This window comes from Mus caroli, unplaced genomic scaffold (assembly GCF_978045245.1).
Source record: "Mus caroli unplaced genomic scaffold, Mus_caroli_1 scaffold_2, whole genome shotgun sequence".
NCBI classification, from domain to species: Eukaryota; Metazoa; Chordata; class Mammalia; order Rodentia; family Muridae; genus Mus; species Mus caroli.
This window is the reverse complement of record NW_028227257.1, coordinates 36,154,885-36,181,348: the sequence shown is the minus strand read 5'-3', so window position 1 is coordinate 36,181,348 and position 26,464 is coordinate 36,154,885. Positions and strand designations below refer to the sequence as shown.

General features: G+C 43.3%; 1 protein-coding gene across 1 annotated transcript in view; it reads left to right on the top strand.

Annotated features, from left to right (window-relative positions):
- Pcsk2 (proprotein convertase subtilisin/kexin type 2) overlaps positions 1-26,464 on the top strand; it is a 263,586-nt gene that overhangs the window by 216,093 nt on the left and 21,029 nt on the right. The window contains exons 8-10 of the mRNA XM_021150157.3: positions 6,478-6,653; positions 23,167-23,382; positions 25,667-25,767. Coding sequence (XP_021005816.1) covers positions 6,478-6,653; positions 23,167-23,382; positions 25,667-25,767 — 493 coding nt within the window. The remainder of the gene's footprint in view (positions 1-6,477; positions 6,654-23,166; positions 23,383-25,666; positions 25,768-26,464) is intronic.

Here is a 26,464-nt window from a genome sequence, read left to right as displayed (position 1 = left end):
TGAGAAAGAAATTAGGGAAACAACACCCTTCTCAATAGTCACAAATAATATAAAATATCTTGGCGTGACTCTAACTAAGGAAGTGAAAGATCTGTATGATAAAAACTTCAAGTCTCTGAAGAAAGAAATTATAGAAGATCTCAGAAGATGGAAAGATCTCCCATGCTCATGGATTGGCAGGATCAACATTGTAAAAATGGCTATCTTGCCAAAAGCAATCTACAGATTCAATGCAATCCCCATCAAAATTCCAAATCAATTCTTCAACGAATTAGAAAGTGCAATCTGCAAATTCATCTGGAATAACAAAAAACCTAGGATAGCAAAAACTCTTCTCAAGGATAAAAGAACCTCTGGTGGAATCACCATGCCGGACCTAAAGCTCTACTACAGAGCAATTGTGATAAAAAAACTGCATGGTACTGGTATAGTGACAGACAAATAGACCAATGGAATAGAATTGAAGACCCAGAAATGAACCCACACACCTACGGTCACTTGATCTTCGACAAGGGAGCTAAAAACATCCAGTGGAAGAAAGACAGCATTTTCAACAAATGGTGCTGGCACAACTGGTTGTTAACATGTAGAAGAATGCGAATCGATCCATTCCTATCTCCTTGTACTAAGGTCAAGTCTAAGTGGATCAAGGAACTTCACATAAAACCAGAGACACTGAAACTTATAGAGGAGAAAGTGGGGAAAAGCCTTGAAGATATGGGCACAGGGGAAAAATTCCTGAATAGAACAGTAATGGCTTGTGCTGTAAGATCGAGAATTGACAAGTGGGACCTCATGAAACTACAAAGCTTCTGCAAGGCTAAAGACACCATCAATAAGACAAAAAAACCACCAACAGATTGGGAAAGGATCTTCACCTATCCTAAATCAGATAAGGGACTAATATCCAATATATATAAAGAACTCAAGAAAGTGGACTCCAGAAAGTCAAATAACCCCATTAAAAAATGGGGCTCAGAACTGAACAAAGAATTCTCACCTGAGGAATACCGAATGGCAGAGAAACACCTGAAAAAATGTTCAACATCCTTAATCATCAGGGAAATGCAAATCAAAACAACCCTGAGATTCCACCTCACACCAGTCAGAATGGCTAAGATCAAAAATTCAGGTGACAGCAGATGCTGGCGAGGATGTGGAGAAAGAGGAACACTCCTCCATTGTTGGTGGGATTGCAAGCTTGTACAACCACTCTGGAAATCAGTCTGGCGGTTCCTCAGAAAATTGGACATAGTACTACCGGAGGATCCAGCAATACCTCTCCTGGGCATATATCCAGAAGATGTCCCAACCGGTAAAAAGGACACATGCTCCACTATGTTCATAGCAGCCCTATTTATAATAGCCAGAAGCTGGAAAGAACCCAGATGTCCCTCAACAGAGGAATGGATACAGAAATTATGGTACATTTACACAATGGAGTACTACTCAGCTATTAAAAAGAATGAATTTATGAAATTCCTAGCCAAATGGATGGACCTGGAGGGCATCATCTTGAGTGAAGTAACACAATCACAAAAGAACTCACACAATATGTATTCACTGATAAGTGGATATTAGCCCAAAACTTAGGATACCCAAGATATAAGATACAATTTGCTAAACGCATGAAACTCAAGAAGAATGAAGACCAAAGTGTGGACACTGTGCACCTTCTTAGAATTGGGAACAAAACACCCAGGGAAGGAGCTACAGAGACAAAGTTCGTAGCTGTGATGAAAGGATGGACCATTTAGAGACTGCCGTATCCAGGGATCCATCCCATAATCAGCTTCTAAACGCTGACACCATTGCATACACTAGCAAGATTTTGCTGAAAGGACCCAAATATAGCTGTCTCTTGTGAGACGATGCCGGGGCCTAGCAAACACAGGAGTGGATGTTCACAGTCAGCTATTGGATGTATCACAGGGCTCCCAATGGAGAAGCTAGAGAAAGTACCCAAGGAGCTAAAGGGATCTGCAACCCTATTGTTGGAACAACATGATGTACTAACCAGAACCCCGGAGCTCTTGTCTCTAGCTGCATATGTATCGAAAGATGGCCTAGTCGGCCATCAATGGAAAGAGAGGCCCATTGGACTTGCAAACTTTATATGCCCCAATATAGGGGAATGCCAGGGCCAAAAGAATGGGAATGGGTGGGTAGGGAAGTGGGGGGCGCTATGGGGGACTTTTGGGATAGCATTGGAAATGTAAAATATGTAATAAAAATATTAAAAATCAAAAAAAAAAATAAAGTCGCCATAAGCATCATCAATGATGACTGTTGAGACCCTAAAATCTGGTTGAGTGTGAGCTTGCTTCTTAGCCTCCGGGGCTAATATTCATGAGCACAGAAAGTACCAATTATCTGTGCCCAGGTGATATATTATAGCATGCACTGGTATCAGATGAGAGCACACCTCTGGTGACAGGAATGGAGAGGGAGGTTCTCCCGAAATCCACTGGGTCCTTGCAGCCCCAGGGCACCAAGTTATACCTTTCTAAATGTGTGGAGCAGGAAAAGAGAGTACCTCTGACCATTAATGAGATGTACAGACCTGGGGGTGGGGGTGAGTTAGGTGGAAATGGCAGCTATGCAGCCTGTAGCTGTCCCCACCTATCAAGTCATGACAACCAATAGAACATCTTACAGATATGAAAGCACTGACCCCCCCAGTTCCTCCCACACCTCTCTCTCCCTGTCTTCCACTATCCTCACATTGCTCACAGGGCACAGGAAAGATAGAGACCCTCTCTAACAGACTTCAGGTCACCCTGAGCCTATGTCTTGGTCACTAATAGTGCTGTCATTTGCAAAATTAATACTGTGTCACATTCAATTAATTCATGCCTCCGTCCTCTGGAGGGTAACATGATTAAAAGAAATGCCAAGAGCCTGGCCCCAGGAATATGAATGAGTCTAACCTTCAGTTTATGACACCCCTACCTCCGTCGATGCTAAGGCAGTCAGATAAATACACATCTGTTCCTGTGTTCTTTCTTGTTCATCACAAAGGGAGCTCATGTCATGGTAAGGTAAGAAGCACACTAAGGAACCAGAGTTGTAAAGAGGAAGAAGGTTCAAGGTGCAGCCGCCTGCCCACACTGACTCTGACAAACCTAGGGCTGCCATCAGCCAGCTGGTGGGACAGTCAAGGCCTACTCTGGCCAGTGTTAAGTTTGCCTCACCTTGCTTTTTAGGGTTGACTGATCAAGCCTGGATAATTGATACCAGACAAATTCAAAACTTTATGAACTTTCTCTCTAAAACAAGAGAACAACCTGTTTATTTATCACCCACAAAGCAAACACAATTTCACTTTAAAAAGAAATTTCTGTTCAGCTTATTCTGTAGCCCAGTGGTCTCTATGTTAAATTGTTGCAGGCCTGCTAAAAATTGAACCCAAAATTATGCATATATACATACATACATATATACATACATACACACACATACGTATATTTGTGTGTGTTTGTGTGTATGTGTGTTTGTGTGTGTGTTTATATTTGTGTGTGTGTTTATATTTGTGTATGTGTTTGTGTGTGTGCTTGTGTATGTGTTTGTGTGTATGTGTTTGTATGTGTGTGTCTGTGTACTTGTGTGTGTATGTGTTTGTGTGTATATGTGTGTGTTTGTGTGTGTATATGTTTATGTGTGTGTTTGTGTGTGTATGTGTTTGTATGTGTGTTTGTGTATGTGTGTGTGTTTGTGTGTGTGTGTGTGTGGTGTGGTGTGTGTGTGTGTGTGTGTGTGTGTTAGGCAAGCAGTCTATCACTGAGCTTCGTCAGTATTTCTTAATGTTTGTTTGGAACAAGATCTTAGTAAGTAGACCACTCTGGTCTTGAACCTGCAGTCTTCCTACTTCACCCTCCTAAGTTGCTTCTCTCTTAGAGGTGGGCCACTCAGGCCTAAGTGTCTAAAACTAAGCAAATTTAAAAGCATATGAACTTTCTCCTTAAAGCAAGAAAATTATAGGCATGCACCACTATGCCCTGCTACATTTCTTAAGTAAATAAATTAGATATAGGTCCATAACCAAGTGTAGTCTTAAGCTTTCTTGAAACACAACTTCTAAAAAGTTCAGATCAAATCTTTATCTAAATGAACTTCCTCCAAAAGAAAAGATATTAATTCATAATTGAATGTTAGTTGGCATAAATGGGTGACCTGACTTCAGGGTTAAGGCAGAGGCTGAGGGATTAATGGCTGTCTCTGGCCTTTATTACTTGTTCTGAACCTGTTATTGCTGTTGGAGAGAAAAGATACAGATAAATCACATACAGACATTCACTCCTAAGAATCAATCTGGAGGTGAATATCCAGCATCATGCTGAGCCCAGGGACAGAAGTAAACACAATAACAGCACCCGGGCACCAAAACGCCTTGCTGCCTGATAAGACATAAAGCACTGCTACCCCTGCAGTTGCCTAAAGGGGGTCTGGGAGAAACTTTGATCCAAGCATGGAGGGGGGTGAACCTCACATCATTGAGGTGGTAAGACAGAATGCCTAGCCTCTTGGGGTAAGAACAGACCTTGAGCAGCATACACGGGCTGGCCAAGAGTCCCACCCCGGACACATATATAATAGAGGACTGCCTGGTCTGGCCTCAGTGGGAGAAGATGCCCATAATCCTGGAGAGACTTGAGATCCCAGGGAAGAAGGGTGTTTGTGGGGTAGGGAGCACCCTCTCAGAGGCAAGGGGGAGCAGGAATGGGATAAGGAACTGTGGTGGGGGGCCTAGAGTGGGGACAACAGCTGGAATGTAAATAGATAAAATAATTTTTGAAAAAGAATAGGTCTTGAGAAAGAAAACAATATCTTATCAATTCTTCAAGCCCTACAAGACCTGAGTGGCCTTTATTTAAATTAATTTGCATACTGTGTTACAGAATTGAGATTGACAAATAATGTCCTTGAACAATAATGTCCTTTGTCCGCAAGTGTTTTCCTATGGCTTCGTGGGAACTAAGAATGGAGCGTTGGGATCCAGATTTTAGCTAGGCATGACCTAGGCACTCCACTTCATAATCCTTGTTTTAGCTCAATTTCTGTTGCTATAACAAAATTATGTATAAAGTATGAGTTATGTATAAAGAGGTTTATTTGGCTTATAGCTTTGAAAGATGAAAGGTCAAGATCAGGGGACCCCATTGGACCTGGCAGAAATACATGCCAGAGAATGGAGAAGTTCCGTTTTGCTGTTTTTAACAACTCACTCTCAAGGGACCCATCCAGGGTCCCCACCTTAAGATGAACCACCTTAATCCCTTCCAAAAGCAATGCCACACAACCACCTAATTACCTCCGTTCTCATATTGCTACTGAGTACCCAGGACCCAGAACAAACCTTTAGGAGACACACTCAAACCACAGAAGTTCCCGTGGTCAGAGTTACTTCAGCTTCCCAACTCTAAGCTATAGCAGGCATAACACACATAACAAAGCCTTGTAGAGAGCAGTCTGGACCAGTCATAACATCTGGAGGAGTCAGTAGGCTGGAGAGTTCATACTAAAGAGGTCTTATAGTCAGCTGGAAGTTGCTATGAGCAGCTTGGCAGAAGTGAAGGCCTCTTTGTTCTTTCCCCTTATGACCCCGTGTTCAACTCTGATTTGCCCAGTTCAGTCCTAAACATCAGGCTCTGCTCCTTGCTGGCAAATGTCACTCCCAAAAGGCATTAGAGAATAACAGACTTACAGATATACCATACTGTACCAAGTACCTCATTACTGACCATTTATAATAGCATGCTCCATTTCTGTCCTCCCTATATGTGTTCCATCTCTGTCCTCTCTATATTCCTTCTCAGCTATGATGAACTGACGGTGCCTTTTTCTTTTTTATCTCATCTCTTGTAACATTCCTGTCCCCCACTCACTGGACCCTGGAGCTTCTTGCTAAGTGTCAGCTGCCTCCCTCTTTCCACACAACTGTATTCACCCTAGAAACCTTGCTTCCCCTCTCCCCCATCAACAGTGATCAATTGTGCACTGCTGAAGGCTAGGTTCCCACTTAGAAACTTAGTAGGGATACCCTTGCACAGCATGTCTTTCCCCATTAAGAACTCAAGTAATTTTTGTTTAGAGAATAAAATGCCTCAAGGAAAGACATGAGTGAGGTCTAAAAAGGAGTGAGTAGGGTGATCTGAGCACCATTTTTTTTTTTTTTTTTTTTTTGTTTTTTCGAGACAGGGTTTCTCTGTGTAGCCCTGGCTGTCCTGGAACTGACTTTGAAAACCAGGCTGGCCTCGAACTCAGAAATCCGCCTGCCTCTGCCTCCCAAGTTCTGGGATTAAAGGCGTGTGCCACCACTGCCCAGCTCTGAGCACCATTTTTGACCCTCAGACTCCATGGTGTTCTGAGGGCACTGAAGGTCCCCAGCACCTCCCAGAACTCAAACTTTTCTCTACCCCCCATGTCTTCTGAGCGCTAGGGTGCCAAAGTCTTGTTTCCTGTCCCACCTGTGCACAGGGATCCGGATGCTGGACCAGCCCTTTATGACAGACATCATCGAAGCCTCCTCCATCAGCCACATGCCTCAACTGATCGACATCTACAGTGCAAGCTGGGGCCCCACAGACAATGGGAAGACGGTTGACGGGCCCCGAGAGCTCACACTCCAGGCCATGGCTGATGGCGTGAACAAGGTAAAGACTTTCCTGTCACCACAAGGCCCTGGTCCACCCATGAGATAGGATATAGAGGGTAAAGTGGTAGGGTCAGATGGAAGTGGGTCTACATCTCTATAGACCTCTATGTTTAGATCCTGTGGAAGATAGGCACAGAGTTTGGTTTAGTGGTGTAAGAGGCACATGGTAAAGAATTCCTAGAGAATATACAGGGCAGGGGTCACCTAGGTAGAACATGAGCCAGGCTCGGGGATCAGAGAACTCCTGGGCCAAGACCCTATTCCAATTCCTAGTATCCAAGAAGCTTTCAGAAAATGAATTCACCCAGCCTAGCCTGCTTTGTTGCCTATGAAATATTCATATGTGGAATCCTTCAAAGAAATGCCCATGGCCCACAGAAAAGGCCCTTAGTCAACTACCCAAGACTTCATGGCACAAACACAGCATGGATCAGGAATTCAGAAAGGGTACATTGTGGGTGACCCGACTTTTCTCCTCCGGGGGCCTGAAGTGCCAAAGTATTTGTGATTTGAGCATCAGTCTCCAAACTGTTCTCACAAGCTGGTCTGAATTGCTGGATTTAAAGCAATGGTCCTTGGCAAGCATCGGGGATAGAGGTGGTGAGAGATGCCATGTCTCAGCCCAGCTGGCCTGCTGTAGCCCATGCTTCATTTGAACAAGATTCTATCAGGAGCTGAGGGTCATTGTTGTTGATGACTCTGGGATCTATGACTTGTGACCCTAAGATACTAAGATCATAAAATAGCACTTTAAACACACATGTTAAACAGAAAGAGGAGTGTCAACCACTTACATTCAGGGAATAACAGGGTCATGTGAATGTTTGGTGACCACGCTGTATGCCCTCCTTATCTCAATACTGCAGGAGCAGACATCCAGGTAGCCCAGCTGAAGGGACATCTTTTGAGGAGACAGGAATGACCAGAGCAGTAGGGTGATTCAGGCAGGTCCTCAGATAGCTGAAGGGGAGTTGGGTTGCCTGGGTTCCAAATGGCTGTAAGATGTGTGGAAACCCACATTGGGGCTCTGAGGTCCAAATCCTAGGCCACCCTTACCCATCTGTTCTCCCTGTCCCTCCCCCCCCCCATCCTTTCTTCTCTTCCTTGGGGCATGCATTCAGGTAGTGCAAAGGTCCCCTTCCCATTCTTGCTCATCACAACCTGGCAGCTTCTGTGCCACTTGTCCCTACTGCTTCCAGGGAAATGTTGGGCCCAAGTTGGGCCCATGGGGACATGTCCTTCCCAAGCCGAGACTTCAAAACTAATATGGCTCTGTGTGAAGACTCAGAATATGAAGGGATCAAGGACAGTGACCTGTCTAATGCCTTCTTTTTCTCTTCTGTGGGATAATGGTGAATATTCAGTAATCATCACCCTCCAACAGAGAAGTCTCTCATGTACTGTTGAGTTCTATCAAAGACCTGAACATAAATATGAGACCATATATCCCTCTCTGTTACAGGGTTTGATAGCGTACCCAATTCCTCCTCTTTGAGGTCTCAACACTAGGTGTCTTGGAATATAGCCTAATTTGAAATTCAGGTCAGTGCAGATAAAACTTGTGATCATGAGGCATGGATAAGTGAGTCAGGCTCTAAGCCAGCATGATAAGAATAAAAAATCCACAGTTATTAAATGGAAGTGTTTGCCCACAGATATGCTCAATGGAAGAATGTTGCACAAAATTGAAGATAGGAACCATATGCATAAAACAAACAAAACAAAACAAAAACAAACAAACCACCAAGGTGCCAGGATGTCAGAGAATCACCAGCGACTGGGGAGGGTGTGGAAGAGCTCTCCTCCAATCTGTGGAGAGGAAGCAATTCAGTTGACACTTCAATCTCCAGCATCTAGATCCTATGGCAGCTAGGCAATGAATATCTGTTATTTAAAGCACCCAGTTTATAGTACTTTGTTATGGTACTCCTAGAAAATTAATGCACCCTTCCAATCTTGTAACAGACAATCAGAAAGGGCATTTGGCCAGACTCTGTAACAATGTGGAAAGACCTGGTCACTTTTACAGTTCACCTTGATGTCCCCTGCTCTCTCTTTTATAGCCAAGACTAATCAGGCATGGAAGCTGGCAAACAGAGCTTCTATGTCCCCTTCAGGGAGAGACCTTGTTCTCCAACATAGCCCTGGTTTTCCTTCAGTCACAGAATTTGCATACTGCATATTCACCTTGTATGTAGAAGACAGCCTTGGCCTAGTAGGGTTTAAAGTTCCCTTTGGGAGGGGGAAAAACTGGGATAAAGGCACCTGAGATCCCGAATTGTGTGTTTCTACAAAAAGAAAAGTTTTTCAACCTGAGTCACCACATATCCTGTCCATGCAGATCAGCTTTGCTAAGTAAGCCATGACCTCTCTCTTTAAGAGTTGTCTCCCTTACATTCAATACAAGGTTCAAAAAGCACAGAGTCCTGGAATTGTACAGCTGCCAGTCATCTGCCATCTATCACTTCCTACACTTGGGTAGGGCCTGTTGGGAAACTAACAAAATGATGCCCTGGTACAAGGTTGTGGCAGTCTGCCATTGCAATTGAGCCAATCTAAAACCATATGGAGGGCCCTGACATTAGATGGTACAGGGCAAAGGCTTACCAATAGGACCTGGTGGCAGGAGGTGGCATTGCTGCCCTGTTTCAAGTAGCGAAGGCACATTTAGACACATCAGCAGTTTGCCTTCTTAACACGTGACTCACCTCATGATTGACAAAAAGCATGCATCCAACTCAGGACCAGATGACAGTGGATGTGGTGTGTTTTGGCACCTAAAGCTGGAAGAGTCAGGCAAGTCTGCAACAAATGCCTCTGTCCACATATGCGATGCAGATCTCATTGAAACAGGGCATCCCTGGGCGGCTCCTGTCATTTACCATGCCTCTGAATGTCACATCTCAGAGCTGGATCCTTCTCTTTGCTCCATCTGTAACCTCCCTGCCTGCAACTGAAAGGCCTTCTCAAGTGGGATGGCTCTGCATCACATACCAAGATTGCTGGAAAGGAAGAAAAGAATCTTCATGGCTTACCTTCAGACAACAGCATGCAAATATTTTGGAGAGGAGAGTGCACCGTGCAGTGGGGAATATGTTTTCTCATTTGACTTTTTCCTGGGTTTTGTTTCAAGATAACACTTTTTAGACAGTTTTGGTATGCTTTGTAAGTGACAGCATAGTATATAAAAGCAAAGGGCTCCTCTATATCAGTTATTTGACTTACTCTAAAGAAAAACCCACCTGGGAAAGATGCTATCCATCCACACACAGGAATCTGACTGTGAGTGTCACCGAGGGGCAGTTCTTACATTTGTCTTTGAATATTAACATTCTGCAAAGGGTTTTTTTATGAATATAATAGCCATAAAAATGAGAAGGAAATGAAGAGATGGGTCTCTACTCTTAACAGTGCCCACACTGTTTGGCATGGTGTTTGCTATTCCCAAGTGCCTATCATCTGCTTCACACAAAAACCTCATTTATTTGAATCTTTAGAAATGTCAGTGGGCCACTTCTAAATTTTTTTCAGTAAATGCTTGAAAAGGCATCAAAGAATAGGCAAGACAGAAGGAAAGAGACTAGCAGATGACATGTCTGGGTGGTCAAGTGCTTCTCTGCCAATCACAAGGCTCTGGGTTTGGTCTGCAGAATCCCAGGAAAAGAATGAACTCTTTGCCCTTGGCTTGTTGCCTCTTTAACTCTGTAGTGTACATATTAGGTTTATAGTTAAAGCATTTTTCACAGTATAGCTGGGAAGTTGGTAGCAGAGATTCTGAATGATTAATCTCTACCGGTGCTGGCTAGTTTTGTGTTACCTTGACCATGAGCTAGAGACATTTGAAAAGACAGGACCACCATCAAGATAATGGCTTCACCAGAATGGCCTGTAGGCAGGCCTATGGTACACTTTCTTAATTAGTGACTGATACAGGAGGGTCCAGCTCACTGTAGGTGCTAGACAAAAGCAGGCTGAGCAGACCATGGAAAGCAAGCTGGTAAGCAGCTGTCCCCCATGGCCTCCAGTGTTCTGCCTTGAGTTCCTGCCCTGACTTCTCTGGAGGATGGACTACAAATTGTTAACTGAGACAAACTCTTTCCTCCCCTAGTTGCTCCTGGTCACCGTGTTTTATCACAGCAATAGAAACCTAACTGGGACACAGTGTAAGTTTGGGATCTCCCGAAAGCAAACCCTGAGACAAGACTTGAGTTTAAGATCTGAGCTGAACTTGAGTTGAACTCAAGTTTAGGTGTAACCTCAAGCATTCCACCTACACCAACTCCCCTGAAATAACAACTTCGAGGCTTCTTATATATGAATAAGTACCTAGGCAAAAGCCTTGGCTCATTCCCTAACTAGCTTAGAATTTAAATCTTGTTATTCTCTTCTATGTTCTGCCATGTGACTGGTTAACTGGTCCTCAGTTACATGCCACCTCTTCCTCTTTGTGTGGGGCTGAACCTCTTCCTCCCCTGTCTCTATCCCTGAATCATCCTCCTTTCCCTCTCCCCTCCTGATGTCCTATCTTCCAATTTGGCTTCAGTTCATTGACCAATCAGCTTCTTATTGACAGATGAATTGTCAACATAGTGCACAAGAGATTATCTCTACATTCAGGATTTGAGTTGATGTTATTTGGGAGGCAAAGTGAGTACCAGTAGCAAATAGGGAGGTGTAACGAGAACCATAAATGGTCAATACAGGCCATGTACTCAAGCCAGTTACCTACATGAGTGTCTTAGTCAGGGTTTCTATTCCTGCACAAACATCATGACCAAGAAGCAAGTTGGGGAGGAAAGGGTTTATTCGGCTTACACTTCCATGCTGCTGTTCATTACCAAAGGAAGTCAGGACTGGAACTCAGACAGGTCAGGGAGCAGGAGCTGATACAGAGGCCATGGAGGGATGTTCTTTACTGGTTTGCCTCCCCTGGCTTGCTCAGCCTACTCTCTTATAGAACCCAAGACTACCAGCCCAGGGATGGTCCCACCCACAAGGGGCCTTTCCCCCTTGATCACTAATTGAGAAAATGCCTTACAGTTGGATCTCATGGAGGCATTTCCTCAACTGAAGCTCCTTTCTCTGTGATAACTCCAGCTGTGTCAAGTTGACACAAAAATAGCCAGTACAATTGACCCCTTGTCAACTTGACACACAAACACATCACTAGTAAGCCTCAACCCTTACATTCTTATTCATCCCCAAGATCTAAATAACTTTAAAAGTCCCACAGTCTTTACATATTCTTAAAATTTCAATCTCTTTAAAATATCCATCTCTTTTAAAATCCAAAGTCTTTTTACAATTAAAAGTCTCTTAACTGTGGGCTCCACTAAAACAGTTTCTTCCTTCAAGAGGGAAAATATCAGGGCACAGTCACAATCAAAGCAAAAATCAATCTCCAACCGTCCAACGTCTGGGATCCAACTCTCGATCTTCTGGGCTCCTCCAAGGGCTTGGGTCACTTCTCCAGCCATGCCCTTTGTAGCACACACGTCGTCCTCTGGGCTCCAGATGCCTGTACTCCACTGCTGCTGCTGCTCTTGGTGGTCATCTCGTGGTACTGGCATCTCCAAAACACTGCGTGACCCCTTCAGTCCTGGGCCTTCAATTACAACTGGGGCTGCACCTTCACCAATGCCTTCCATGGCCTCTCACAGTGCCGAGCCTGAGCTGCTGTGTGACCCCTTCATGCCTTCAAAACCAGTACCACCTGGGTGACCCTTACACATTACCAAGTCCCACTGCAGAAGGAGTACAACCTTGCCTATCTCTGGAACACAGCCTCTTTGTGCTTTCAGAAAACATTTCCCAGAAGATGTCACCTCAATGATGCTGGTCTCTTCTTAATCACCGTTAATTTCTTAGCTCCAGCTAACCAGCATCAATAGTCCCAGTAATGCAAAGTTTTTGCTTTAGTAGTTCTGGTATCTTGTTAATCACAGCTGATTCTTCAGCCCCAGCTAACCAGAACTACAAAATCTTCACAATAAAAACAGCAATGCCCCTGAAGAGAGTCTTTAATTTTCCCTCTGAAATTTCACAAACCAGGCCTCCATCTTCTGCAATGTTCTCAGCATTATCTTCCAAGCTCCTACACAACATCTGACAGAGCTCTTAACAACGAATGGATCTTCAAGCCCAAAGTTCCAAAGTCCTTCCACAGTCCTCCCCAAAACATGGTCAGGTTGTCACAGGAATACCCCACTCTGCTGGTACCAATTTCCCCATGGTAATCTAGATCTATCACTCCTCCTAACACGGTTATTCCTTTTTTAGCCTGTTGGTTTAAGGGCATTAGAAGCCCAAAATGACCAGGGGGAAGTCTGAGCTTCCAGTTCAATGGAATATTTGTTGTAGCTCCTGGTAGGAGCACTCCCCTCTCTGGAGCCAAAACTTCTAGGTGTGGTGGAACACACCTTTAATCTGGGCTACACCTTCTGCTGGAGACAATATAAGGACATTGGAAGAAGGGAGTCTAGCTCTTGCTCCTTTGCCTGCTTGCTGTGTGAGACTGAGTAACTGCTAGATCCTTGGACTTCCATTCACAGCTGCGACTGAACCATTGTTGGGAATTGGGCTGCCGACTGTAAGTCCTCAATAAATTCTTTTACTATATAGAGACTATCCATAAGTTCTGTGACTCTAGAGAACCCTGACTAATACAATGAGCGATAAAAATCATGGAATATCAAAAATCCACATAGAACATACAGTAAAGGTATATTTATCTTAGCAAAGGAGCTAAGATTAAAAAAAAAGAAGAAGAAAAGAAAAACATTGATATTTACTCCCACAAGGGGTGGCTGTGCCCTACCAGTCAAAGCCAAAGAGCAGGTTCATGGAGAAGCCTTCAGCCTCTTGGGAAGTAACCATACACAAGAGGTTCTGAGGTCCTGGGGATCGAGGATGCCATCTGTCACCTGTTACAGTCAGTGGAGCTCAGCTAAAGCAAAATCTAATCAGAGACCTCCAGACAAAACTTGGCCTCTGAACTGGTTCACTGTGTGAATGAAAGGATGCAGTCCTTGCAGGAGGATGAGTGAAGCAACAGACAAGCAAGCCATCAGAGAGCACAGTATCTCATCCTCCAACATCTTCCATTCCTCTGACAACCAGAGGAAGAATTCAGACAGCACGAGAGAACCTTGACGGTGACAGGACTCATGAGGTTCTTCTCTCTCATAAAGGGAACACAGACATCCAAGGTAGCCTGGAACATTCTGGCTGGCTCTGATGACTATATCTCAGCGCCATTATTAATCACATCTAAGGACTGCTACTAGAAAGAGTAAATAATTAGTTTAGGAATAGTTAGAGACAATCTGCAACAATCCTCTGTGGTGCTGATGAGACTGAGTGGGGATGGGGCATAGCACAAGCATCGGGTTTCTGCACTAGAATATATGAAGATGAGTCCCTTACAAGAGACTGGCTCAAGTGCCCATCCAGGAGGGAGGGGTACAGGGCTGGCTGGGAGAAGGTGATTAATCAGGTGCAAGCTAGGCCAAGCCCTGATGCTGCTTGTTGAAATTTAATCAGAGTGTGGGTCAGATACAGTGGCACCAGTGGCAGGGCCTCAGCAGGCGATGGATGCCTCCTGCCACAGAGCACTCAGGAACACCAGTCCTGATTTATTCTCTGAAGCCCAGTAAAGCCTCACATTTGGGTGAGGGCTGCTTGGCATGAAGCCTGCAATTCGGTCTCCGAAATGGTTCACATACCATTGCAAGTCTTCCCTGCATTTCTGGGACGAAAAAGAAATACAGGAAGGCAAAGGCTGTAGGATCAAGGCATTTACAGTCATTTTCAGCTACATAAGGAGTTCAAGGCCTACCTGGGCTGTCTGAGCTCCTGCCAAAAAAAGGGAAGTCCTGCCTGGCATGTGCAAGACCCTGGATTCAATCCCCAGCTCCACAAAAAAATAATCTATATTGGCAATTATGATTTATAGATGATAATGCTATAGTCATTATATAGAGCAAAAATATGTTATGTGGATAGAAAGTCTTCAAATATACAATTTCTTCCCATCAAAAACTTCTTCTTTTAGTAACTCTGCCAAACAGAGCTAAAAAGACAAACAGACAGACAGATAGATAGATAGATAGATAGATAGATAGTAGATAGATAGATAGATAGATAGATAGATAGATAGATTCATACATACATACATATATATAAATTATACATAGATAGATACATAGAGAATTATGTTTATTTTAAACAATAGGCAGTTTTATTAAACTAGAAATAAGCCTCCACGTATGTCTAAAAAGAGAATAAATTGTAAAATGCCTATTTAAAAAAGCTAATAAAACATGACATAGAATATTATTAATCACATGAGTAGGTGTTAATTATATAATAGTAAAAAGCACATTTTTAAGTAAGACAAATAAATGAATCTTTTTCATTATCCCAGGTTCATTTCTAAAGCTATTCTAATACTTTGCCTCTCTCCATAAAACTGTCAGGAACCCACAAAATCACACAAAGAATCATTTATTCTCAGGTTATAAAGAATTCCTATTTTCCTCTCCATAGTCCGTATATTTCAATTATTCAATATTGCATGTAATTTTTACAATAAAAAGTTAAATAACTTTTTAAAGCATATTAATGTACTAAGACGTCAGAGTGGAAACCATTTGTGGAACCAGCATTTGGGAAGCTGGGGCAGGAGGATTTCTGTGAGTTCGAGATCACAAAGCCAGGGTAAACTATAAACCTTTGCTTCCATTTGGTGGCAGCCCCTCTGCAGCCCAGTGCCCTCCCATAGCCTCAATCATGCATCTGTGATCAACTGGAAGGTAAGCCAGAGACTGACTGGTCTAAGGAAGATCTTGCAGGAATCTGGGAGCTGTTCACTATCAGCTGGGGCAGTGAATTTAACTGGGCTCTGTGACTATCATCAATAAGGCTAAGTCAGATTCATTGCATGGTGTAACCAAGCTCTGAGACATAGCAGAGATGTACAAGGTTTCCTAAGTCTTGGGCTTGGAATCTTTGCCCACCGAATGTCTCTCACATTCTTTTTTTTTTTTTTAATATTTTTATTACATATTTTCCTCAATTACATTTCCAATGCTATCCCAAAAGTCCCCCATAGCGCCCCCCACTTCCCTACCCACCCATTCCCATTCTTTTGGCCCTGGCATTCCCCTATATTGGGGCATATAAAGTTTGCAAGTCCAATGGGCCTCTCTTTCCATTGATGGCCGACTAGGCCATCTTTCGATACATATGCAGCTAGAGACAAGAGCTCCGGGGTTCTGGTTAGTACATCATGTTGTTCCAACAATAGGGTTGCAGATCCCTTTAGCTCCTTGGGTACTTTCTCTAGCTTCTCCATTGGGAGCCCTGTGATACATCCAATAGCTGACTGTGAACATCCACTCCTGTGTTTGCTAGGCCCCGGCATCGTCTCACAAGAGACAGCTATATTTGGGTCCTTTCAGCAAAATCTTGCTAGTGTATGCAATGGTGTCAGCGTTTAGAAGCTGATTATGGGATGGATCCCTGGATACGGCAGTCTCTAAATGGTCCATCCTTTCATCACAGCTACGAACTTTGTCTCTGTAACTCCTTCCCTGGGTGTTTTGTTCCCAATTCTAAGAAGGTGCACAGTGTCCACACTTTGGTCTTCATTCTTCTTGAGTTTCATGCGTTTAGCAAATTGTATCTTATATCTTGGGTATCCTAAGTTTTGGGCTAATATCCACTTATCAGTGAATACATATTGTGTGAGTTCTTTTGTGATTGTGTTACTTCACTCAAGATGATGCCCTCCAGGTCCATCCATTTGGCTAGGAATTTCATAAATTCATTCTTTTTAATAGCTGAGTAGTACTCCATTGTGTAAATGTACCATAATTTCTGTATCCATTCCTCTGTTGAGGGACATCTGGGTTCTTTCCAGCTTCTGGCTATTATAAATAGGGCTGCTATGAACATAGTGGAGCATGTGTCCTTTTTACCGGTTGGGACATCTTCTGGATATATGCCCAGGAGAGGTATTGCTGGATCCTCCGGTAGTACTATGTCCAATTTTCTGAGGAACCGCCAGACTGATTTCCAGAGTGGTTGTACAAGCTTGCAATCCCACCAACAATGGAGGAGTGTTCCTCTTTCTCCACATCCTCGCCAGCATCTGCTGACACCTGAATTTTTGATCTTAGCCATTCTGACTGGTGTGAGGTGGAATCTCAGGGTTGTTTTGATTTGCATTTCCCTGATGATTAAGGATGTTGAACATTTTTTCAGGTGTTTCTCTGCCATTCGGTATTCCTCAGGTGAGAATTCTTTGTTCAGTTCTAAGCCCCATTTTTTAATGGGGTTATTTGACTTTCTGGAGTTCACCTTCTTGAGTTCTTTATATATATTGGATATTAGTCCCTTATCTGATTTAGGATAGGTGAAGATCCTTTCCCAATCTGTTGGTGGTTTTTTTGTCTTATTGATGGTGTCTTTAGCCTTGCAGAAGCTTTGTAGTTTCATGAGGTCCCACTTGTCAATTCTCGATCTTACAGCACAAGCCATTACTGTTCTATTCAGGAATTTTTCCCCTGTGCCCATATCTTCAAGGCTTTTCCCCACTTTCTCCTCTATAAGTTTCAGTGTCTCTGGTTTTATGTGAAGTTCCTTGATCCACTTAGACTTGACCTTAGTACAAGGAGATAGGAATGGATCGATTCGCATTCTTCTACATGTTAACAACCAGTTGTGCCAGCACCATTTGTTGAAAATGCTGTCTTTCTTCCACTGGATGTTTTTAGCTCCCTTGTCGAAGATCAAGTGACCGTAGGTGTGTGGGTTCATTTCTGGGTCTTCAATTCTATTCCATTGGTCTATTTGTCTGTCACTATACCAGTACCATGCAGTTTTTATCACAATTGCTCTGTAGTAGAGCTTTAGGTCCGGCATGGTGATTCCACCAGAGGTTCTTTTATCCTTGAGAAGAGTTTTTGCTATCCTAGGTTTTTTGTTATTCCAGATGAATTTGCAGATTGCACTTTCTAATTCGTTGAAGAATTGATTTGGAATTTTGATGGGGATTGCATTGAATCTGTAGATTGCTTTTGGCAAAATAGCCATTTTTACAATGTTGATCCTGCCAATCCATGAGCATGGGAGATCTTTCCATCTTCTGAGATCTTCTATAATTTCTTTCTTCAGAGACTTGAAGTTTTTATCATACAGATCTTTCACTTCCTTAGTTAGAGTCACGCCAAGATATTTTATATTATTTGTGACTATTGAGAAGGGTGTTGTTTCCCTAATTTCTTTCTCAGCCTGTTTATTCTTTGTGTAGAGAAAGGCCATTGATTTGTTTGAGTTAATTTTATATCCAGCTACTTCACCGAAGCTGTTTATCAGGCTTAGGAGTTCTCTGTTGGAATTTTTAGGGTCACTTATATATACTATCATATCATCTGCAAAAAGTGATATTTTGACTTCATCTTTTCCAATTTGTATCCCTTTGATCTCCTTTTGTTGTCGAATTGCTCTGGCTAGGACTTCAAGTACAATGTTGAATAGGTATGGAGAAAGTGGACAGCCTTGTCTAGTCCCTGATTTTAGAGGGATTGCTTCAAGCTTCTCACCATTTACTTTGATGTTGGCTACTGGTTTGCTGTAGATTGCTTTTATCATGTTTAGGTATGGGCCTTGAATTCCTGATCTTTCTAGACTTTTATCATGAATGGGTGTTGGATCTTGTCAAATGCTTTTTCCGCATCTAACGAGATGACCATGTGGTTTTTGTCTTTGAGTTTGTTTATATACTGGATTACGTTGATGGATTTCCGTATATTGAACCATCCCTGCATCCCTGGGATGAAACCTACTTGGTCAGGATGGATGATTGTTTTGATGTGTTCTTGGATTCGGTTAGCAAGAACTTTATTGAGGATTTTTGCATCAATATTCATAAGGGATATTGGTCTGAAGTTTTCTATCTTTGTTGGGTCTTTTTGTGGTTTAGGTATCAGAGTAATTGTGGCTTCATAGAATGAGTTGGGTAGAGTACCTTCTGTTTCTATTTTGTGGAATAGTTTGTGAAGAACTGGGATTAGATCTTCTTTGAAGGTCTGATAGAACTCTGCACTAAACCCATCTGGTCCTGGGCTTTTTTTAGTTGGGAGACTATTAATGACTGCTTCTATTTCTTTGGGGGATATAGGGCTGTTTAGATCATTAACCTGATCTTGATTCAACTTTGGTACCTGGTATCTGTCTAGGAACTTCTCCATTTCATCCAGGTTCTCCAGTTTTGTTGAGTATAGCCTTTGGTAGAAGGATCTGATGGTGTTTTGGATGTCTTCAGGATCTGTTGTTATGTCTCCTTTTTCATTTCTGATTTTGTTAATTAGGATGCTTTCCCTGTGCCCTCTAGTGAGTCTGGCTAAGGGTTTATCTATCTTGTTGATTTTCTCAAAGAACCAGCTCCTTGATTGGTTGATTCTTTGAATAGTTCTTCTTGTTTCCACTTGGTTGATTTCGCCCCTGAGTTTGATTATTTCCTGCCGTCTACTCCTCTTGGGTGAATTTGCTTCCTTTTGTTCTAGTGCTTTTAGGTGTGTTGTCAAGCTGCTAATGTGTGCTCTCTCTAGTTTCCTTTTGGAGGCACTCAGAGCTATGAGTTTTCCTCTTAGAAATGCTTTCATTGCGTCTCATAAGTTTGGGTATGTTGTGGCTTCATTTTCATTGAACTCTAAAAAGTCCTTAATTTCTTTCTTTATTCCTTCCTTGACCAAGGTATCATTGAGAAGAGTGTTGTTCAGTTTCCATGTGAAGGTTGGCTTTCTATTATTTATTTTGTTATTGAAGATCAGCCTTAGTCCATGGTGATCTGATAGGATGCATGGGACAATTTCAATATTTTTGTATCTGTTGAGGCCTGTTTTGTGACCAATTATGTGGTCAATTTTGGAGAAGGTACCATGAGGTGCTGAGAAGAAGGTATATCCTTTTGTTTTAGGATAGAATGTTCTGTAGATATCTGCCAGATCCATTTGATTCATAATTTCTCTTAGTTTCTCTGTGTCCCTGTTTAGTTTCTGTTTCCATGATCGGTCCATTGGTGAAAGTGGTGTGTTGAAGTCTCCCACTATTATTGTATGAGGTGCAATGTGTGCTTTGAGATTTACTAAAGTTTCTTTAATGAATGTGGCTGCCTTTGTATTTGGAGCATAGATATTCAGGATTGATAGTTCCTCTTGGAGGATTTTACCTTTGATGAGTATGAAGTGTCCCTCCCTGTCTTTTTTAATGACTTTGGGTTGGAAGTCAATCTTATCAGATACTAGAATGGCTACTCCAGCTTGTTCCTTCATGCCATTTGCTTGGAAAATTGTTTTCCAGCCTTTCATTCTGAGGTAGTGTCTATCCTTTTCTCTGAGATGAGTTTCCTGTAAGCAGCAAAATGTTGGGTCTTGTTTGTGTAGCCAGTTTGTTAGTCTATGTCTTTTTATCGGGGAGTTGAGTCCATTGATATTAAGAGATATTAAGGAAAAGTAATTGTTGTTTCCTGTTATTTTTGTTGTTAAAGTTGGCATTTTGTTCTTGTGGCTGTCTTCTTTTAGGTTTGTTGAGGGATTACCTTCTTGTTGTTTCTAGGGCGTGGTTCCTGTCCTTGTATTGGTTTTTTTCTGTTATTATCCTTTGAAGGGCTGGATTCGTGGAGAGATAATGTGTGAATTTGGTTTTGTCGTGGAATACTTTGGTTTCTCCATCTATATTAATTGAGAGTTTGGCTGGGTATAGTAACCTGGGCTGGAATTTGTGTTCTCTTAGTGTCTGTATAACATCCGTCCAGGATCTTCTGGCTTTCATAGTCTCTGGTGAAAAATCTGGTGTAATTCTGATAGGCTTGCCTTTATATGTTACTTGGCCTTTTTCTCTTACTGCTTTTAGTATTCTATCTTTATTTAGAGCATTTGTTGTTCTGATTATTACGTGTCGGGAGGTATTTCTTTTCTGGTCCAGTCTATTTGGAGTTCTGTAGGCTTCTTGTATGTTCATGGGCATCTCTTTCTTTAGATTTGGGAAGTGTTCTTCTATAATTTTGTTGAAGATGTTTGCTGGTCCTTTGAGTTGAAAATCTTCATTCTTATCCACTCCTATTATCCGTAGGTTTGGTCTTCTCATTGTGTCCTGTATTTCTTGGATGTTTTGAGTTAGGATCTTTTTCAATTTTACATTTTCCTTGATTGTTGTGCTGATGTTCTCTATGGAATCTTCTGCACCTGAGATTCTCTCTTCCATCTCTTGTATTCTGTTGCTGATGCTCGTATCTATGGTTCCAGATTTCTTTCCTAGGGTTTCTATCTCCAGTGTTGCCTCATTTTGGGTTTTCTTTATTGTGTCTACTTCCCTTTTTAGGTCTAGTATGGTTTTGTTCATTTCCATCATCTGTTTGGATGTGTTTTCCTGTTTTTCTGTAAGGACTTCTACCTGTTTGATTATGTTATCCTGTTTTTCTTTAAGGATTTGTAACTCTTTAGCAGTGTTCTCCTGCAATTCTTTAAGGGATTTTTGTGCTTCCTCTTTAGTGTCTTCTGCCTGTTTAGCAGTGTTCTCCTGTATTTCTTTAAGTGTGTTATTAAAGTCCTTCTTGAAGTCCTCTACCATCATCAGGAGATATGCTTTTAGATCCGTGTCTAGCTTTTCCGGTGTGTTGGGGTGCCCTGGACTGGGCGAAGTGGGGGTGCTGGGTTCTGATGATGGTGAGTGGTCTTGGGTTCTGTTAGTAAGATTATTACGTTTACCTTTCACCATCTGGTAATCTCTGGGGTTAGTTGTTATCGTTGTCACTGTTTAAAGATTGGAGCAGAAGCTGTCTTCCACTCACCAGCAGTCTCTAAATCCTGCGGCGGGGGTCGTGGGTAGCTGGCGGGTGTCAGGCAACCCTGCGCTCCAGCTACCCCTGCGCTGATCCGGCCGGATGAGGCCTGTGGCCCTACTCAGGCCGGTTTCTGCTTCCCTAACTAATGCAGTCTCAGGTCCCGCGCGCAATTGGATTGGAGCAGAAGCTGTGCTCCACTCACCAGAAGTCTTAAGATCCTGTGGCGGGTGTTGTGGGTAGCTGGCGAGTGTCAGCCGACCCTGCGCCCCAGCTGCCCCGGTGCTTTTCTGACCGGAAGAGGCTTGTGGCCCTATGTAGGCCGGATTTCTCTCTCCCCAACCAGAGCAGTCTCAGGTCCCGCGTGATTGGACTGGAGCAGAAGCTGTGTTCCACTCACCAGCAGTCCCAAAATCCTGCGGCGGGGGTCGTGGGTAGCTGGCGGGTGTCAGGCAACCCTGCGCTCCAGCTACCCCGGCGCTGATCCGGCCGGATGAGGCCTGTGGCCCTACTCAGGCCGGTTTCTGCTTCCCTAACTAATGCAGTCTCAGGTCCCGCGCACAATTGGATTGGAGCAGAAGCTGTGTTCCACTCTCCAGAAGTCTTAAGATCCTGTGGCGGGTGTTGTGGGTAGCTGGAGAGTGTCAGCCGACCCTGCGCCCCAGCTGCCCCGGTGCTTTTCTGACCGGAAGAGCGTCTCTCACATTCTAATGGGCAAATCAACACATGAAGCCAGTCAGGCCCCAAGGGGTAGAAAATAGACCCCCTTCTCCTCTTGGGGAAAAATAACCCTGCAACATCATATTACAAAGGGCATCAATACCTGGAATTGTGCAAGTAGAGGCCACAGTAACATCCCCTACCAATGTGTTTCTTTGTGTCAAGGTTGCTTAGCTGTCTGGCAGCCTGCTCAGGAACTGGTAAGGGAGGGTTACCCAGGTATTTTGCCCTAATCTGAACCCGGATATAGGTCCCTCCACAACTCGTGCAGAAACCATGTTTCTCCTCTGCCTTGGTTTCTGAGAACAGTCACCTGTCTTAATGGAGTCTTTCAGCTGTATAGATTTACCAAGAATCTGAAGACAATTCCTAGTTTATAGTCAAACAATTACTTGTGGACTTATTGACACACTCAGTCACAGGTTAATTAATTCCCAGCCCTGTTAGAAGAAATTCAGAATGCCACTTCTCTTTGTCAAGAGGCAGACAAACCTTGGAGGCAATCCAGCCCTTTGTTTTTTAATGACATCTCACCTTAAACCACTGAATCACAGACCCCTGGTGGCCTCACAAAGGCCAGCTTCCTCTGTCTCTCTGCCCCCCCCCCAACCCCGCAACTCTTACTCTATCTTTCCCTCCCCTCCCTCTCTTTCACCCCTCCCTTTAAGGTGCTGCTTCCAGCTTTTGCTAACCTCCTATTCTCAACTACAATTATAAATTCTGGTGATTTTATCTCATTCTAAGCAATAATATCATTCCTATGAGCTCCCATCAGAAGAACAATTTCTGGCCAGGTAAAATGAGGTTGGTTATTTAAGCTGCATTAGCTCAAATCTTGACCCCGCCTAAGCCAGAACCTTACCTGGGCAGGAAACCCTCCCTGAATCCCTGCAGTACCTGGTTCCTCCATGCTGGGCTTAGCACCATATCTTCCTTCCTCTACCAGGGCCGTGGGGGCAAAGGCAGCATCTATGTGTGGGCTTCTGGGGATGGTGGCAGCTACGATGACTGCAATTGTGACGGCTATGCTTCAAGCATGTGGACCATCTCCATCAACTCAGCCATCAATGATGGCAGGACTGCCTTGTATGATGAGAGTTGCTCTTCCACCTTAGCATCCACCTTCAGCAATGGGAGGAAGAGGAATCCTGAGGCTGGTGTGGTAAGTGTAAGCTATTGCCTGACCAGCTTCCTTGTGAACAGGAGCCCCTCTATCGCAGGCTCATCTCCCAACCCCCTCCCTTTCTATTGATAAATTATCACGACTTCTCAGGAAGACATTCTATGTCCAAGTGTACTTTACCAAGGTAGAGACCTACCCTCTGCAGGTGAGAAGCAAGATCGTGTGATGAGCCTTTTCTAGTTCATTTCCTATAGATTTCCTTGTTTTGGCATACAAGTGATGATGAGCTCTGGTTTATCAATAAGTTTCCTTGGCATGTCACTTGCGAGAATAACAATAATGGTAAGAACTGAGGCATTGTATCACAAGTCCCAAGAAAACACCCCAGTAAGAAGTAAGAAATGCCACCAGGCTAGGAATGAGGCTGCAAAGGGTAGAACGCTTGCCCTAACATATACTTCAGCCTGAGTTGGATCCCCAGTATAAAATAATAATAATAATAATATCCATAAGTGACTTATCTGATTCCTAAAGGTGAGCAGCAGCACAGTTGTGTATTTTTTCAGGGTGAGAAAGTGTGAGTTTATCATATTATAAAAGAGGTCCAAGATTTTTAAAACACAAATTAAGAGTCACAGGGTGCACTCATTCATATTCTCTCCCTCCCCCCACCCCGCCCCCTCTCTGTCATCACCCCAGAGGAAACCATCTTCCTCCAGAGCAACTGGTGAAATAGTAAATTATGCCCCCAACCCCCAGCTACAGAGCACAATAGCACTTTAAGGATTTCTCCCTCTCTTGCTGCCTTGCTCACATTCCAGTCTTTCCTCGGTCTTCTATGCTAGGCATTTGACATACGATTAAAAGTCACGGATAAGCTACATCTTGGCTGGCCTTCCACTGCCATTGAGACTCCTCGACAGAAGAGGACAGGAGCTTGGAACACAGACATTATTACCATTAGGGTTTCAACACCACACTTTCCTCTGGTCTTTCAGCCTTGGCCAGTCAGCTCCATAGATAATAGAAGAGAAAGAAACCTTCTGCCTAGAAGAGGTGTACCCCTTAACTACTAATCCCTCTGTGCCCCTCCTAAGATTCATGGAGAGGATATGCCAGTTCCTTTCAAGCAGCATGGGACTTCAGTGCCTCTGACTCATCCAGAGCCAAACAGAAAGGGACAGTGGCAGGCAGCCCCCAACCTGTTCTGTGCGTGGTACCTCCCTCTAGCTTCTAGGAGCCTGGCCCTTACCCAAAGGTCCCAAGTGTCTTCAGCCCTTATCTAAGACCCTTGTTGTACTTGCCTAGAGAAGACCCCTTTATCTGATATTGTAATTTTCCCAATAGACACCTTTATTCCCAATCCTTTATTCCTCAAAATAATATGCTCTCTTAGCTGGATGGTGGTGATGCACACCTTTAAGTCTAACACTTGGGAGGCAGAGGTAGGTGGATCACTGAGTTTGAAGCTAACCTAGTCTACTGAGTGAATTCCAGGACAGCCAAAGCTACACAGAGAAGCCCTGCCTCAAAAAAATTAAATTTAGATAGATAGATAGATAGATAGATAGATAGATAGATAGATAGATAGATAGATAGATATAATAGCTTTCTGGAGCAGTATTCTCCACCTTCCTAATGTTATGACCCTTTAATACAGTTCCTCATTTTGTGGTGACCCCCAACCATATAATTATTTTTGTTGCTACTTCATAACTGTAATTTTGCTAGTGTTATGAATCATAATGTAAATATGTGATATGCAGTATACCTAATATGCGACCCCCAAGGGGGCCACAAGCCACAGGTTGAGAATGGTTGCTACATAGGGAAAATTTCTGTGGTTTATACATGATCTCAATGGGAACTCCAGCTCCCAATAATATTGAAAATGAAATTGTTCTCATTTCAAAAAAGTCTTTTAACACTCAGGTATCCACGTCTTCCCCTGGACACAGCTTGGAGGTAACCAGCACACACCAGGGTTTCAAACATGACTCAGAATCTCTTTGTAAGTTTTAGATAGAGAGGAATATTTGTTTTGAATAACCTAACCTTCCTATGTATCCTTCAGATATCTGGTCTACTTTGGGGATACCACTTTCCCTTCTGGAAGAGAAAACTATTAACACAAGTCATGACATCTCATGATAGACTCATGATGAAAGTCCAAAAGCCAAGCTCAGTGCAACCCAAATCACCATTGACTATGGGCTGCTCAAAATAATTTAAATAAGACAAATGGATTCTACCCTGATCCTACCTTGTCAGGAGTACAAACAGTGTGGTTTTTTCATTCAGTATTCCATATCTTCTCTTGCAGGCTACCACAGACTTGTATGGCAACTGTACTCTGAGACATTCTGGGACATCTGCAGCTGCTCCAGAGGCAGCTGGCGTGTTTGCATTAGCTTTGGAGGCTAAGTATGTTTCACCTTGGAGCTGGAAACCCAGCTCTGAAGGGTAGACTAGTGTGTGTGTGTGTGTGTGTGTGTGTGTGTGTGTGTGTGTGTTTCCACCCACATGCAGGTGTCCACAGAGACAGGAATGGATATGAGCACCTAGAAAGTCAAGGCTAATGGATTCAGATAGACATTTTTAAAAGGCCCTCGGTCCTTAAATGACACCCAGTCATATGCATACATCGTAAAATGGAATGCCTGAAAGAGCAGAAGGCTCCAACACCCACAGCACAAATCAACAATGTACCACCAAAATACAGGACAAATGCATCTCTTCCTTCGTGAAACCCTCCTTTCTATTCTGTGAGTTACACAGCTATTTTATGCCTGCTCTCAGTCAGCTAGATGAAGGAACAACTACCAAGGTTGTTCCTATACAATGAATCCACTTCTCTGCACCAAGACAAAGCAGGTAAAGCCATGCAGAATCAGCCAGGAAACAGGCTTTACTGGGAAGCCCTCTAGGTGGCAGATAAGAGATCATTTCCTATGTTCTAACAGCCTATGGAGAGGCCACGTGTGACTCCTCCTGGATGTAGCTCAGATTTAAGCATCATCGGCAATACCTGTAGGGATCCTTCTCTGAGAAATCAGAGGCTGGACTTACATTCTGGAGTATGCCTTGCCCTCCAGAAATTATACTACTATACTCACAGATT